The sequence below is a fragment of the Marmota marmota genome, unplaced genomic scaffold (assembly GCF_001458135.2).
Source record: "Marmota marmota marmota unplaced genomic scaffold, marMar, whole genome shotgun sequence".
NCBI classification, from domain to species: Eukaryota; Metazoa; Chordata; class Mammalia; order Rodentia; family Sciuridae; genus Marmota; species Marmota marmota.
Window position 1 is genome coordinate 11211492 of NW_026000057.1, and position 15990 is coordinate 11227481.

Here is a 15990-nt window from a genome sequence, read left to right on the forward strand (position 1 = left end):
GGCGGCTCTGCCCTGCCCCTCCTACCACGCCCATGTACCACTGGGTCGCGGGTCTGCCCACCTTGCGGGTGCGGGTGGCGGCTCCGCTCCGCCCCCTCTCCAATTGGGGTCACGCGGTCACCACGCTGGCGAGCCGCTGGGCCTGCTCCGGGCGCTGGCGGTGGCCCAGCTCCTCCCCTCTGGCTCGACGACAAATCGAGGAGACTCGGGTGTCTGTGCCTCACCCCCCCTACCAGGAGACCAACTGTTTCTGTCGCCGCTGGTATTGATGAAGTTCTTGAATCATATTTTAAATTCACTAGGATTCTTTTGTGATCATGCCCCTCCTTTTAAAGGGAAAGATCTCTTTTAAAAACTGAATGAATCTTAATCCTTGCACATTTGCTTTATTAGATTTGTAAGACAATCTCCAAAGCCTGGGTGGCCTGCTGGGACTCACTGGAGACAGAGCAGAACATGGAGCAGAGTTGGGTGGTCTGTGTCTAGAATCTCTTTTTGATTGCTTTTGTGCTCTGTTAATTTAAGGAGAACATGGTAAAAGCAGAAAGCTTTGTAGATTTAGGAGATAGATTCTTTGTTTTTTTTTTTGGTGATGTGAGTCCTTTCAGGATTTGCTTGGGTGTATTTGAGGATTAGGGTAGTGGAGAGATAAAGACCATCTTCCCTCCACCTGCAGGGCAGTTTGGATTTAAAAGCTTATTGATAAAAAGTATAGTAACAAACCTGCAGCTCATAGAGAAGAATCTTAATACAATAGCAACCACTAGCCTCAGCTCTGCCTGTGAGAATCTCATCACAGCACAATCCAGCAAGCTCCTTCCAAGTGGGGGCACAGAACTGAGTCATAGACACCGTTATCCCAGTTTCCTTTATTTCTCAAAAGCGTTTCTCTTCTGGTTTTTCCTTCTGCAATTTTCTAAGTACCCACTTCTCCTTTTTCAACTTTCCCCAACAACAGATTTCATGATACTAACAACAAAATTCTGACATATTTTCAATGGAGACCAGTGTTGTCCAGTGGAAACACAGCTGTGAGCTGCATAATGACATTTCAATTATGGACTCATGGATCACGATGGTTCCATAAGAAAATATCACCTAGTGACACGGTGTCTGTCTTAGTTTGTGTAAATACACTGTGTGAGGGCTCTCAATGACGCAATTGCCTAACAACGCATTTCTCAAAAACGTATTCTCATCAGTAAATGACAGATACGTGACTGCAATTTTAAATCTTTTAAATGTGTTCACCTTTAAAAAAGTAAAAAGAAACAGATAAAATTTATCCCACCTGTATTTAAAATACCATCATTCCAATATGTATTCAATAAAAATATTTTTCATTCTGGTTTTGAAATCCAGTATGTATTTTACACTTAATGGCATTTTATTTTGTCTTTAAAATGCTTGGTGGTCACATGACCACCATATTGGGCAGTGAAGTTCTAAAGGTTTTAAGGAAGAAGGCGTGTGAAGGAGGTCTGGACTCTAGAATTTCACAGGGGAACCTTGTAGTTCAGTAAGGATTTGCTCTACCACCCCTGGAGACCCACTTTCAATTGTGTTGTTTCAAATTTGTAGATCAAGTATATAGATTCTCTTTAAAGATCCTAATTTAATTTCTTTTTCTTTTGTTTTGTGGAGTGCTCCTTTTCTTGGGATTCCCCCAATAATAAGATGATGTGTGGATATCTACTATAAAAATTCTGTTCCTGGAACATGACAGGTCCAGATGCTCCCAGATGAGAGAACACGGTCAGGTGACTATTTCAAGCAAGTGCTGAGACAGCCATATCCTAAAATTGGAGACACTTACTTGAAAAATAAGTTGAATCCACACATTGTAAACATGATAGCCAAGTAACCCACAATGCCAAATGCATAGCTGAGCTTATAGATTAGGAGGAACCATTTGTACACCAATCTGTAAATGAAAAATAGGGAGAAACATGGCACGTGACATAAAGTATTTTATCTTTTTCAAACATTGTTACAAATCAACTCTTAGTTTCTAGAATTTGATGTAGTACATACTATACAGAACATAAGTATAGAAGTAGATACACATAAGTATACATGTGTGTGTATACACACACACACACACACACATACACTGAATTCAAGAATAATCTACAGTTTTGGGGCTGAGGTTGAAGCTCAGTGGTAGAGCACTTGCCTAGCACATGTGAGGCACTGGGTTCAAGCCTCAGCACCACATATAAATAAATAAATAAATAAAATAAAGGTATTGTGTCCATCCACAACTAAAAAATACTTAAAAAGAAAGAATAATCTACAGTTTTAATCTAATAGCAGCAAGTGGATAAAAGCTACCCTCATGCTCATGTGTTTCTTGGTATAAGCATTTTAGCTTCTCTATGTCTGTCACGTAATCATGACTTTCAGGAAGTGTTCCTCTACCTGGGACCCTGCCTTCCCCTCCCCACCCTCTCCTGTGGCTGAAGGCTTCCTTTAGAGTGGTTTTGGCAGGAGTTGCTTCTGAGGGAAGCAAAGTATCATGGGAGAAGTCAAGAGAGGAGAGCCCCCCTCCAATAGTCCCACTTCCCTCCTGCGGTGTCGCCCCTGGAACCCTAGCTCAGTCGTGGGCCCAGCCCTCCTTACTCACCCCAAAAGTCCCTCTTGTAGCCCTGGGGAAGCAATCACAAGAGCACTCGAGCCTTGACTTCTGCTATGTGAACAGGTCATGTGCACAGCCCATGATTCACCAGGAGGCCCCGAGGCCTTCCCTCTTCTCACAGGGACTAGGGGGAGGTAAGGATGGAGGGAGAGAGAGGAAGCTGGAGGGAGCCCTGCTCCCTGCCTGTTTCCGTCTTCCCTGACTGTAAAAGCCTTTAGAAGAACAGCAGCAAGGCCTAGGAGGCTGAGGGAAGAGGTTGAGAGTCCAGTTCTGCTCCTGGTGGGCCATGGCGGAGGGCGAAGCCCACTGGAGCAGGGAGTGAGGGAAGAAGCTGGGGGCTTGTCTTTGGTGCCTGAAGACAATACAGGGGTGGCTGGAACATGGCTCACAGGATGAACAGTGGCAGGAGGCTTGCTTGGCCCTTGCCCTTTCCCTTCCCTTCACCCAACACCAAAACCACACTCAGAATCTCACTGGAGATTCCGCCCCATCCTCTGGCCTCCGAGCCTCTCCCTTCCAGCTCGCTCCCCGTTGGGGCCAATGCACTGAATGCTTAAGCTCTATGATGTCACTGTTGCAAGCTTTGGTTTTAAAAGATGCTTTCTTTCATCGAGTTCCAGTAGTTGGGCCTTTCTGTACCATTATGGTTTAATGGGGCTTGTGGGCCAGCGTGAGAAATGAATGGCCATTTAGATCATTTCTGTAGTGAGATGCTTTCTCCCTTTCAATAAACCAACACCTAAGGTTTGTGTGAGCAGGCACTTCCTCCCTGGGTGTACTCCTGTCCTGTGGGAGCTGCAGGCCTGGTGGACCCTGTGGAGCTGGGCACTTGCAAGGCTGCATTGGGCTGGCTTACGGTACTGTGAGGTGGGGCAGGCCAGAGGGGGCTTTGGGGGTCTTTCTGCCACAGTGACACTTGGGCCACAGGTTCTTTGGATTTGCTTGTGTTGAGCAGTTTGGATCTCAGTGCAGCCAGATCAAGGGGGGAGTTTGTTGCTAAAAGGGGTGATGATGGGGAAGTGGGCAAGCTCTAAGGGGTCCTCCCACTAGCCCCCACGGCCAGCCAACACCAGAGGCTGTGCTCCTTGCACCCTCAAGCACTCGGCACACCCTGTTCTTGCCTTGAGGGGCCTCTCTCAAAGCTGTGCCAGTGTGGCAGAGGTTCCAGGACTAACAGCTTTTTGAACTACAAGGTCTGTCTGTGCAGAAGAGTTTGTTGATTTCATGAACCCACAGCCTGTTTTGCGTTAGTAGCCTTTGGTTGACCCTGGGCTGGCCACTCACCGCCTGTGGACTTTGGTCAACTTACTTGGCATTTCTTCCTATGACTGCATCATTTGTAAAGTAAGGTTATATACTGCCAACTCTTGACGTCCTACTGAAGATTATAATGATGATTATGATGATGATATAGTGAGATGATGGATTCGTGTTTAAAAGACCTCAGAGGAATGGATAAAGGAAATGTAGTACATATACACAATGGAATATTACTCAGACTTAAAGAAGAATGAAATTATGGCATTTTCCAGTAAATGGATGGAACTGGAGAATATCATGCTAAGCATGACAAGCCATCCCCAAAAACCAAAGGCCAAATGTTATCTCTGGTATGCAGATGCTAATTCACAATAAGTGTGGGGGGGTGTCTAGAGAAGAATAGAGGTACTCTGGATTAGACAGAGGGGCGTGAAGGGAGGGGAGAGAATATGGGATTAAGAAAATAAAATAAAGAATCAGACGTTATTACCTTATGTGCATATATAATTACACAACTGGTGTGATTCTATATCATGTACAACAGAAAAATGAGAAGTCATACTCCATTTATGTATGATGTATCAAAGAACATTCTTCTGTCATGTATAACTAATTAGAACTTAAATTTAAAATGTTAAAAAAAAAAAGACCGGCACATGATGGGCATGGTGGTGCACGCCTATAATCCCAGTGGCTCTGGAGGCTGAGGTAGGAGGATCGAAAGTTCTAGGCCAGCCTCAGCAGCTAAGCAAGGCCCTAAGCACTTACTGAGACCCTAACTCAAAAGGAAAAATAAAAAGGATTTGGCACATGGCTCAGTGGTTAAGTGCCCTGAGTTCAGTCTTTAGTACACCCCCCCCCAAAAAAAACGGGCCTAAACACATTAATGCTCAATATGCTTCAACATTGTTGTGAATGTGTTAGATTTTCCACATCATAATCTTCCAGTTTATTGGGATACAAGTTTCCAGAAATAGTAGAGTCCAGAACTTTCTCATGACTCAAACTTACACCTCTGAAGCTATTGAGCAATTGTGTTATTGGAGGCCAAGCAGCATCCAAATGAGAGCTTGACCTTGGGTTACAACTGATGTGGCCAAGTTGAATTCTCGGTGGCTTGTGTGTGGCCTGTTCTTTTTTTTTTTTTTAATTGAGCTTAAACTTCATTGCTTGCCAAACAACCCAACTATAGTAGTAAAGAGGAAATTCACTTCCCCTTCTCTGGTATTCTGTACCACAGCAGGGGCTTGGCGTGCTCCAGTGGAGGAACAGCTGAGTTTCAAATTCTGTTGGTGCTGGAGACCATACTTCTTGAATTTACCTTTTGCACCAATGTTGACTTGCTTTGCCCAGCTTACCTAGCCTGGAGGGAAATCCTCTGCTTCCAAATGGCAGGCAGCTAAGATGTGACTCATATGCAACATGAGCAATCAAAGGCCCATAAAAAAAAATCAAAGGCCTACTACCCCTCATACAGAGGGGCCCCTTTATCTTGCTGCTTTTCTAGAATAGGCCCTTGTTAGCCTCTCCCATTTTTGTCTCCTCCAATGGCAGCTGGATCTAATGACAGCTCTTGGCTCTCAGATGGTACTCCAGGGGGCAGAGCTGGCCAGGCAGGAAGAAGCTGAGGTGGATCTGCTATGTGCATGAGAAGCAGATGGCGTGATACCTTGGCCATCTGAAATGTCAGCCATGAAGATGAAGCAGCACGTGATGCTTCTTGTAACAAACTTCCTCTGCACTGGGTGAACTGATGGGTCCAGAAACGCTGTATTTAGCTAGGGTGATTCATTATACAGTGGGCATGTGGGCCTCATTCAAATACAATACAGATCCTGTTCTATATGATGAATATAGAGAGACAGGTACATCTGGATTCATCCAAAGCTCAGAGCACTTTAAATCTTAATTAACTTATAACACATTGTAAGAAGGAGAAAGATTGTGATGTTTCCATTTTACTGATGGGTAAATGGGGTTGTACAATGGCTGTCCAAGACCCCAACCTGGCTGGTGTCAGAAGATCTAACACTGCCACAAAGCTCTTCCCAAAGTGGAATTAAAATACTCATAAACCTGAGTTGGTATATTTGAATTTCAATTTTTATCATCATATTTATCTTATATATCTCCCTGCATCTTCTTCTCTAGAAGGGAAAGTTTAATGTTTATCTCTCCTACTATTTTACAGGATAATAAAACATCTAAATGGGTAAGTAATCATGAAACTATTACACAGAAGCTTATGATTTATTCTCCACAAAAAGTCAAAATAATTTTATAAAAAAATTAGTTTATAAAAAAAAGTATATAAAGTAATTTTATATACTTTTTCATTATCTCATTGTAGTTTTGTCTTGGTGATTTGTATCTCGCCCAGAACAAGTAAGAACAAACCTGTAGGCACATTATAAGCTCTTAAGATTTGTGCATGATACAACAGAAGTCTATCAATCTGAAGAGATTAGCAATAGCAATTAAATGATCCTTATGAGTCGGGCTTGGTGGCACATGCCTGTAATCAGTAGCTTGGGAGGCTGAGGCAGGAGGATTGCGAGTTCAAAGCCAGTCTCAGCAACTTAGTGAGGCCCTAAGCAACTCAGTGAGATTCTGTCTCTAACTAAAATACAATAAAGGACTGGGGTGTGGCTCAGGGGTTAAGTACCCTTGGGTTCAATCCCCAGTACCCAAAACCGAACAAACAAAAAAAGAAAACAAAAAATTCTTGTGAGAGTAATGTTTGCCTCTTACTTATAATATATATTTTCAGGTTGAAGCATAAACTTTCAACTCTTGCTCTATTTGCTGAGCTAAAAATAATCATGCAAACAGTGCTCTAGAAAATTTTAAGAAACAGTTTCACTTCTCTTTCTCCTGGCCTTCATGAGCTCATACCTGAAGTTATAAATTTTACAGGCATGTCTGAATCACCATTAGATAAGGAGTGTGAATGAAGACTAGTACAGCTAGTCTCCAAATAGTTTTGATAACAAAAGTAAAAGAAGTTCAGAGGAAGTGTAACCGCCTCCCCTCACCTTCCTAGGGAAAAGGACGTCCAATATACCTTTTAAGTTTTAAAATAAAGGGGCTCTTGGGGAAGGAAGGAATGCAATACATACCGTGGTGTTCTCCCTGAGAGGGGTTTTCGGGTAGCTCTGAAGAGGATATAACTGGTGATCACCGAGAACATTCCCCACATGGATAGAAACCGCCACCAGTAAAGCTTTATCGTAAAATACAAAGGGACGACCCACATCTGCAGCAAGGTTACCAGCTGTCAGAGAAATGAACAGAAAGACTCCTTCAGTGACCGAGGGCCTGGATGGCATTTCCATTATTGTTTTTCTAAAATTATCTTTTGGTGCTGAGGATTGAACCCTGGGCCTCGTGCATGCCAAGTACAAGTTCTGCCACTGAGCTAACTCTAACCACAGTGTCTCCATGACACTCAGAATCTGCTCTGTGGGGCATGCCTTTACCATCATGCCTGCACCAAGCAACTGGTTCACCGTTCAATCATGATCTTTTCCCACACATGCCAAGCTATGGAGTGAACTGGTGCGTCCATCTGATATTCAAATGGGTGACAATCCAAAATATCCATCTTCTGTCACCTCCTTTCATCTCACTATTTCAGAAGCCATTTGGGGCCTCAACAGCAATGTGTTTTGGACATACAGGTCTCCCTAGAGCTATAAAATTGGGGATACTGATGCCTGGGCTAATCAAAGGAGATGCTGGGCAGGAAACCCTGAGAACCATGCTGCGTTACCCAGAGCTATCACGTGCCCATGTGAAAGTGCACAGCGGTGCCAAAGGAGGAAGTGACAGTGACTTAAAGGTAGCTCTGGGATAACTCTGGGACGTGTTCTACCTGCCGTCCCAGTGTGCTCTGCAGCTTAGCGACCTTGCCCTGACTGTTGGATCTGCATCTCACCAGTCTCTCTTCTTTGGTGGCTGGTACCTTTTCCAGGTGGCCCAATGTGTGGATTACTCTTTTTCTTCTCTGTATAACCCCTTTGTGGACTATGTCATTGACCCGAGTTCAAGTAACCTGCAGAGGGTCCTTTAACCTGGCTGTCCCCAATCCCATGGGCTGTGTGAGTCACTGACTTGACAAGGGTACCGTAGTAATAGTCCTTCTTTTTAGAGAAGACCTAAGGCCAGCCAGTCCTCTCTCTTTGGAGAGGCAGAGAGGTTTGGACAATAGCAGTAACCTCTGGTCTTTTATATGTTACCCATTCAGACTAATTACCTATTATTTGCTCACAATGAACATAAAGGGAATGGCAAAGAGGTTTTGTCTCCAAGTGTAGAAGTTAATTTTCAGTGGCACCTGCAGCACTCTGTGGAGGATTCTGAATCTGGATGCTGATTTGGCAGTGAAGAGTCCCATCACTGGTAAATGACACCTGCCTGGATGTGGGAAGAGTTATTCGGATTTGTGCATCTCATACTCATCATCCTGAGTATAAAGAAGGCTAATGTCATTTGTTTTCCTAACACTTCTTAACCTTTGTGGCAAAAGGGGAAGGTTTAGGAGAAAAGTCCGTGTGTACATTTTTGGCTCCTTTAAATAAGGGCTTGACCTTGACTTGTAAGGTCAACAACAGAAACTACTGGACAGGTCTTCAAAATGTGAGTTAAAAAGGCAACGTCATAGCCATCTGCTTTCATTGTTGGACAAGGAGGTGTTTCCCGGGTTCTTTATTTTCATTTTGATGCCGCCTCCCTGAAAACGGAAGATCTGGAGTCCGAGAATTGCTCTAGATCTTTCAGAGAACATTCAGATTGTTATTATACATATGCACTTGAACCAAAATACCCAAGGAACAAATCTGATATGAATATCTGGAGAGTTCACAGGGGGATATCCTATAACCTAATTTTTGTTTTGATTTTAAATTCCAGGGAATATTTTCATGGAAAAGGAAATATTTTTTACTCTTCTGAATTAGATAATTGCCTCAATTTTCTATCCTATGAGGTGTGTGTGGTCCAACTTAATGACTGAGTTATAGTCTTTATTTATGACACCGAGATAAGTATATCTATACAGGTGGTACAATTTTTATTCAAGGAAGCAGAATATTTTCATGAAGACCTGGAACCACATCTAGATGAGTAGGATTCAAGCTCTACTGACCTTCACACTCAGCATGAGCAACCTTGACCCTCTCTGGCATTGACAATAAAAATTACAGCCCCTTAGAAAGAGCTCCTCAGTATTTGTGGTTATTTCTTCCCTGTTAGATGATTACAGAGAAAGTTTTCTATCATAATTTATACATTTTCTAACTTTTAAAACTCTATTACTTTTGATATTTCATCCTTCAAAATTGGATCATCTGTCATTTGTATTTTTCATGTAATAACGATTTCTTTTTTATCTTCTCCCCATAAAAATGATGAGTTCTTTGAATAAAAGTTGAGTCAGTTCAATTTAATTCATCAAAATGCTTTGGATCATGAGCCAAAATTTGTAAGACTGATCCATTTCTTCAAATCAACAGAGTTGAAATCTACAATAGTTTGGAGCTACAGTTGGACTATATTTTTAAAAAATGGGTTCCCTCCCTGTGGATTTATAAGAATGAACCATTTCTGGAAGATCCCAAATTGCTCTTAGTTGATATCTGTATTTAATTAATAATTAACAATGAATAACTACTTTTTAAAATAGGCTTTGGAGATCAAAATGAAAGGAAAGCTAAAAATCATTACTATGCATTATATATGCAAATATTTAATTTCTTAAGTATCTTTAAGTTGTATACCCAGCACCATATTTTATCAACATGCAAAGAGAAGGGTCAGAGATTTGCAATATGAATTCAATAGTTGTACGAAAAGTTATTTTGAAATGAGGGCCCCATTTCATAGCAATTTAAATGATTCTTTATCAATTTCCAGAGCAGTTTAAACTTCTCATTTTTAATAGTAACTGCCACATGTGAAATGTAGGAATGCTGTGCCTCATAAATAAACACATGAAAATGTGAAATCGAGGCACTTACATGCAAAAGAGGAAGCTTGGTGTCTGGAAAACATTACTAATGCCAGAAGGGTCACCATCTGGGCATGTGTGTATAAAACACATCTGCATTGCTGGCGAAGGGCAGCCTGTGCATCTGGACCATATTACGCACATTCTCCCCACCCATACATCATAGCAGGAAGAATTTCCTGATGAATCAGATGGTGCCCAAAGGTACCATGGTTTTTTCCTTGTTACCATGCATGTAATGAATGTGAAAAGGACTGCAGATCAAGTCAAAACAAAGATATCTTTCATCTGTCTAATCGTACACAATGAGAATGCCATGCAATATTAAAAAGGGAAAGGAAGAAGTTATGCAATGCTCATTTCCTTTGCATTGCAAATACTCACTATCTGCAACCATTTGTGTGTGGGTGTGGATGGGTTTCCGGGAGAGCAGAGGGATGCTCAGAGGTAAGCAGAAAAGTGTTATGGAAATACACAACTCCAGAAAACCCTGCTGCTCTCAGCACAAAGATAATAGATGAAAGTGTGGACCTAAATCGAGCAAGAAGAAAGGGAGGAACCTCTACACCCTTAGAAATTCAATTGGTCCATGCCTCTCTCTCCAAATCAATCCCGATAGTTGATTTTGTTATTTAACTCTTAAATAAGATTCTGTAATGTTGTGTACGTATATAAGAACATATGTTAAGAATGAATGTATTTGTGTCTTGCCACATTTAAAAAAAATTTCCTAGTGTTTCACGGCTATTAATAGACAGGAAGTTGATTTAAAGACAGCAGGGTTTCAATCTGTGACAAATTATTTGCCTGTGTATTGAGGCCAGTTAATAGTGCATCTGAAACCGAAATTCTGTGGAGGTAATTGTAAGGCCTTCTTTTAATTTGAAGAGTAATAGAAAGATTCTTTCTTGGCACCGTGCTCCCTACTTCCTGAAAATATGAAAAGTAGGTGCACTTAAGGGAGGGTGGAGAGAGTGGTATTAAAAGAAATTTTATTTTTAATTAAATGCTATTAAAAGCGTTTGGAAATAATTTAACTTCGAAGTTCTGCCAACGTCTGCACCATATCAAGATTGTCAGCTGTAAAGAGAAAAATTCAAATATTCATATGGTTGGTCTACATGGTGCTAAAAATGTGGCTTTCTGGAACAATGCAGGTATTTGGCCATATCCCAAGCAAAATACAATTTTTTTTCCTTCTACTCACTTTCTATTTGCATTTTTTGACATCACAAAGGAACAGTTAATATTATATTTTTTTACTTTATTTTTTAAAGTAAATCATTTCCTTTGTTTTAAGTATTTATAATAAGCTGCTCTGAATTATCCAGCTCTACAGACCACAGAACATAATCTGTCTGGACAGATTAAATGATCACTTTAGAAGAGGGACATATTTGTTAAAAGTTGTATCTGAAAATATTCTGGGCTTTATGAATTAGTCCCTTTCTTCTTAAATACATGGTCTGAATTATGTTTGAAATTATGTGAAAATAATACCTTTAGGTTATAAAAAATTTTTACAAATAGCAATACTGTTAGCATACAGAGCTATTCACATGTGTGTGCATTTCCTACTTTTTTCTAATTTCATTCACTTGCTTATGTATAAACTCCCACTCGATCAGCAAGTAACCTGGTTTCCACTATTTGTCACCTATTTACTTAATTGTTCCATTCCAGTGTACACATACAGCTGTGTTAGGATTGCTAAGCCCTTCTCCAATTGGGAAATAACTTTATCAACCAGAGTACAGTGCTTATGTGCAGTTCCCATTGCCTTAATTTTCAGACTGCTCATTTTCAAAGTTACTTAGATCTGTACCCCTGACCTCCATCCACCATCCTCTTTATCAAAGTTGTTTCAGACCCTTGCAATGCAGTTACATTATTTTGCCATGGTCTGCATTTCTCCCTGAGATTCTTCAACTCCCTAACTGACTTTTTAAAGCGTCCATACCTTAAAGTCCACTTTTGGCAACATACAGTTCTATGGGACTTGACAAATGCATCATGTCTTATAGTCACAATTATAGTATCAGACAGAATAACTTTACTGCTTTGCTTCCTCCCCTTCTTCCCTCTGAAGCACTGGCAACCACGGATCAATTTACTGTGCAGTTTTAGTCTTCAGAATGTCATATAACCGGAAACGTGCAGTATGTATCCTTTTTATACTGGGTTGTATCACCAAGGTTCCTTCATGTTTCTTCATGGCCTGACAACTTCTTTCTTTTTGTTGTTGAAGAGTGTTTCACTGCATGGCTGTATCGCAGTTTGCTTGTTTATTCAGCTTTTAAATGACGTCTTAGTTGCTTCTGGATTGGGTGACCATGGATAAAGGTGACATAAATATTTGCATGAAGAGTCTTCATTTTAATGGGGTAAATAAATGCCTAGTACAGTGACATATGGATCATATGGTAAAACTACAAATAGCTTTGTAGGAGACTGCCAAATTTCCTCCAAAAGTGACTTTCCAATTCTTTATTTTCAACAGGAGTTCCTGCTCCTCTGCATTCTTATTAGCTTTTGATATTGTCAGGTTCTTGACTGATGAATTTTAGTCATTCTTGCATCATTTGTATCTTATTGTTGTTTTAATTTGTAAATTCCTAGGACATGATGATGAGATTCTTTTCATATACTTATTTGCCATCTGTCCATCTTTTTTGATAGTGTGTTTTTTTAGATCTTTTGCCATTTTTAAAATTAGTTGCTTTTTTAGGTTGAGTTTCAAGTATATTTTGAATATTAGTCTTTTATTTAAATGTTTGATTGCAAATATTTTCTCCCAGTCTGTGGCTTGTGGTTTTTTTTTTTTTAATTCTCTTATCAGTATCTTCTACAGAACAGTTTTTAATTTCAATAAAATCCAACTTACCAATTTTCTTTCATGGATCATGCTTTCAATGTCATGTCTAAACACTCATCACCGAACCCAAGTTCACATAAAGTTTTTTTCCTATGTCACCTTTTAAAAGTTTTACATTTAGGTTGAAGATCCACTTTGAGAATTTTTGTGAATATTTGTGAAAAATATTGACTTTGTGTCAAGATTAATTTTTTCTTGTTTGTTTGGAAGGCCAATGTTCTATCATGAATCTATTTGAAAAGACTCTTCTTTGTCCATCAAAGTGTCTCTGATCCTCTGTCATAGAACGGGTTGACGTTGACCATGTGAGGGTCTACCTGTGGGTCCTCCATCATAGGCCAGCAATCTAATGTCTATTATTTGCCAATACCACACTGATTACTATTTCCATACAGTAAGTCTTGAAGTTATATAGTGTTATTCCTTCCACTTTACTCTTCTTCGGTGTTAAATTATCTATTTTGTGTCTTTACTTTTCTGTATAAACTGTAGAATCATTTTGCTTTGTTTGATGTTCACAGACTAGCTTACCAGAATTTTGATTGGCTCATCTTGACTCTATAAAGTTGGGAAGAATACCTAAACAGTATTGAAACTTCCAATTCATGAATGCAGAATATCTTTCCATTTATTTTAGGACTTCTTGGTTTTCTGCATATAGATCCTGTGCATATTTTGTTTGAGTTATACCTGTGTATTTCCCTTTTATTGTGTTTTAATTCAAATTCCATTGCTTATTGCTAGTAAATAAGAAATCATTTGATTTTTGTATATTGATCTTGTGTCTTGCAACTTTGCTATAATCCCTTCTTGGTTCCAGGAGTTTTTATTGTTGTTGTCTTTTTGAGGTTTTCTATGTAGACAATCGTGTAATCTGCAATGAAAGAATTTTTTTCTGCTTCTTTTCCAATCTGTATACTTTTAATTTCCTTTTACTTTCTTATTGAACTACGTGTTACCAGTACAAGGTTGAATAGGAGTGAATAGGAGTGTCTGTTTTAGGGAGAAACCATTTAGTTTTTCATCATTAACTATGTAATCTGTAGGTTTTTGTTGGTATTCTTTATCAAGTTGAGAAGCTACCCCTATTTTCAGTTTGTAGAGAATATTGATATAAACGTGTGTTGGACCTTGTTCAATGCTTTCTCTACATCTATTGATAAGCAATAAGACTTTCTTCTGAAGACTTTTAGTATGATTGATTACATAAATTGATTTTTAATTGTTGAACTACTTTTTCATACAGGGGATAAGTCTCACCTGGTCATGGTGTATAAGGTTTTTCTTACTATTATATTGGATTTGCTCATATTTGGTTGAGGGTTTTTGAACTTATATTTGTAAGAGATATTGGTTTATACTTTCCCTTTCTTATAATCTTGTTTTGACAGAAGAGTATTTCTGGCATCAATGAATGAGTTTGCTTCTAACTTCTGGAAAACAATGTATAAAACAGGTATTATTTCTTCTTTAAATGTTTGGTAGGATTTACTAGCAAAACTATCTGGGCTTGGTGCTTTCTTTTTGGGAAAGTTAGTAATTTTTCATTCCATTTTTTAAAAATAAAGACCAAATAAGATTATCTTTTTCTCTTGTGTGAATTTTAATATAATTTATGTCTTTCGAGGAACTGATTGATTTCTTCTAAATTACCCAAATTTATGGGCATAGGATTATTCATAATATACCTTTATTTTCCTTTAATGTCAATAAAACCTGTAATGATGATCTTTCTTTTCTGATATTAGTAATTTGTGTTTTCTCTCTTCTTCTTGGTTAATCTGGTTATGGATCCATCAAATTTATTGAGGTTTTTCAAAGAGCTAGTTTTTGGTTTTATTGAGTTTCCTCTATTGGTTTCTTATTTTAAAATTTCACTGATTTATTATCTAATTTTTATCATTTGTTTTCTGTTTGCTATGGGCTTAAATATTCTTCTTCCTGTAGTTTCTTCAAATGTATTCTTATAGATTTCTGATTTTTCTTAATTTCTAATATGTATATTTAATGCTATTAAATTTCCACTTAAGTAGTGTTTTCACTGTATCTCATGAATTTTGATAAGTTGTGTTTCAATTTTCACTTAGTTCAAATTATTTTTAATTTCTTGAGTTATTTGACCCATATGTTATTTAATGTCCAAATAATTTATCACATTCTCTGAGCTGTTTCCTGTTTTTAAGTTCTAGTTTGTGAACTAAGAGCATAGTTTGTATAATTTCTATTCTTCTAAATTTGTTTTGGTGTTTTATGGCTCAGAACATGGCATCTTGGTGACTGCTCCTTGTGACCTTCCTTCCTTCCGCCAGGGAATGACTCAGGGGTACTTAACCACTGAGCAACATCCCCAGCTCTATTTTGTATTTTATTTATAGACAGGGTCTCACTGACTTGCTTAGCTCCTTGCTGTTACTGAGACTGGCTTTGAACTTGTGATCCTCCTGCCTCAGCCTCCTGAGCTGCTGGGATTATAGGCATGCGCCATTACACCCTGCTCCTTATGATCTTGAGAATAATGTGTACACTGTTGTTGGATGAAGTATTCTATAAATATCAACTAGAGCAAGTTGATGAACAGAGTTGCTCAGATCAACTCAATTGTTACTAATTCTCTGCCAGTCAGATCTATCACTACTGAAAAAGGGGTGTTGAAATCTCCAACTATATTATTGGATTTATCTATTTATCTTGCAGTTGTATCAATCTTAGCCACATATATTTTGGTGTTTTGTGTTAGATGCATATACATTGAGAATTGTTGTGTTTTATTAAATAACTGACCCCTTTATCATTATGTATATTTCTCCCTATTCCTGATCATTTTCCCTGGGCTGAAGTCTGCAACTTAGTCTGAAATTAATATAGCTAGTTACACTTTCTTTAGATTAGTTTTAGCATTGCAAATCTTTCCCTGTACCTTTACTTTTAATTTATCAGTATTTTACCAAGTGGGTTTCTTGCAAATGACATTATAATTGGGTCTTAGTGTTTTTTTAACCATTTTGAAAATCCCTATATTCTAATTGATATATTTAGACTGTTCACATTTGAAGTGAGTATTGGTATAGCTGGAGCAATATATACTATGTTTATAACTGTTTTGTATTTGTTGCAATTGTTTTTTGTCCCACACTCCTTTGTATTCTTTGGTTTTAAGGGAGCATTTTATGGATTCCATTTTCTGTTCTCCTTTAGTATATCAACTATACT

General features: G+C 38.9%; 1 protein-coding gene across 3 annotated transcripts in view; it reads right to left on the reverse strand.

The window, feature by feature from the left end:
• The window catches only part of Rnf175 (ring finger protein 175), a 56968-nt gene that overhangs the window by 19657 nt on the left and 21321 nt on the right, over positions 1-15990 (reverse strand). For all 3 annotated transcript variants that reach the window (XM_048813545.1, XM_048813544.1, XM_015484491.2), the window contains exons 4-5: positions 7018-7172; positions 1817-1924 (exon numbers count right to left, since the gene is read on the reverse strand). In XM_048813545.1, the coding sequence (XP_048669502.1) occupies positions 1817-1924; positions 7018-7172 (263 nt within the window). The remainder of the gene's footprint in view (positions 1-1816; positions 1925-7017; positions 7173-15990) is intronic.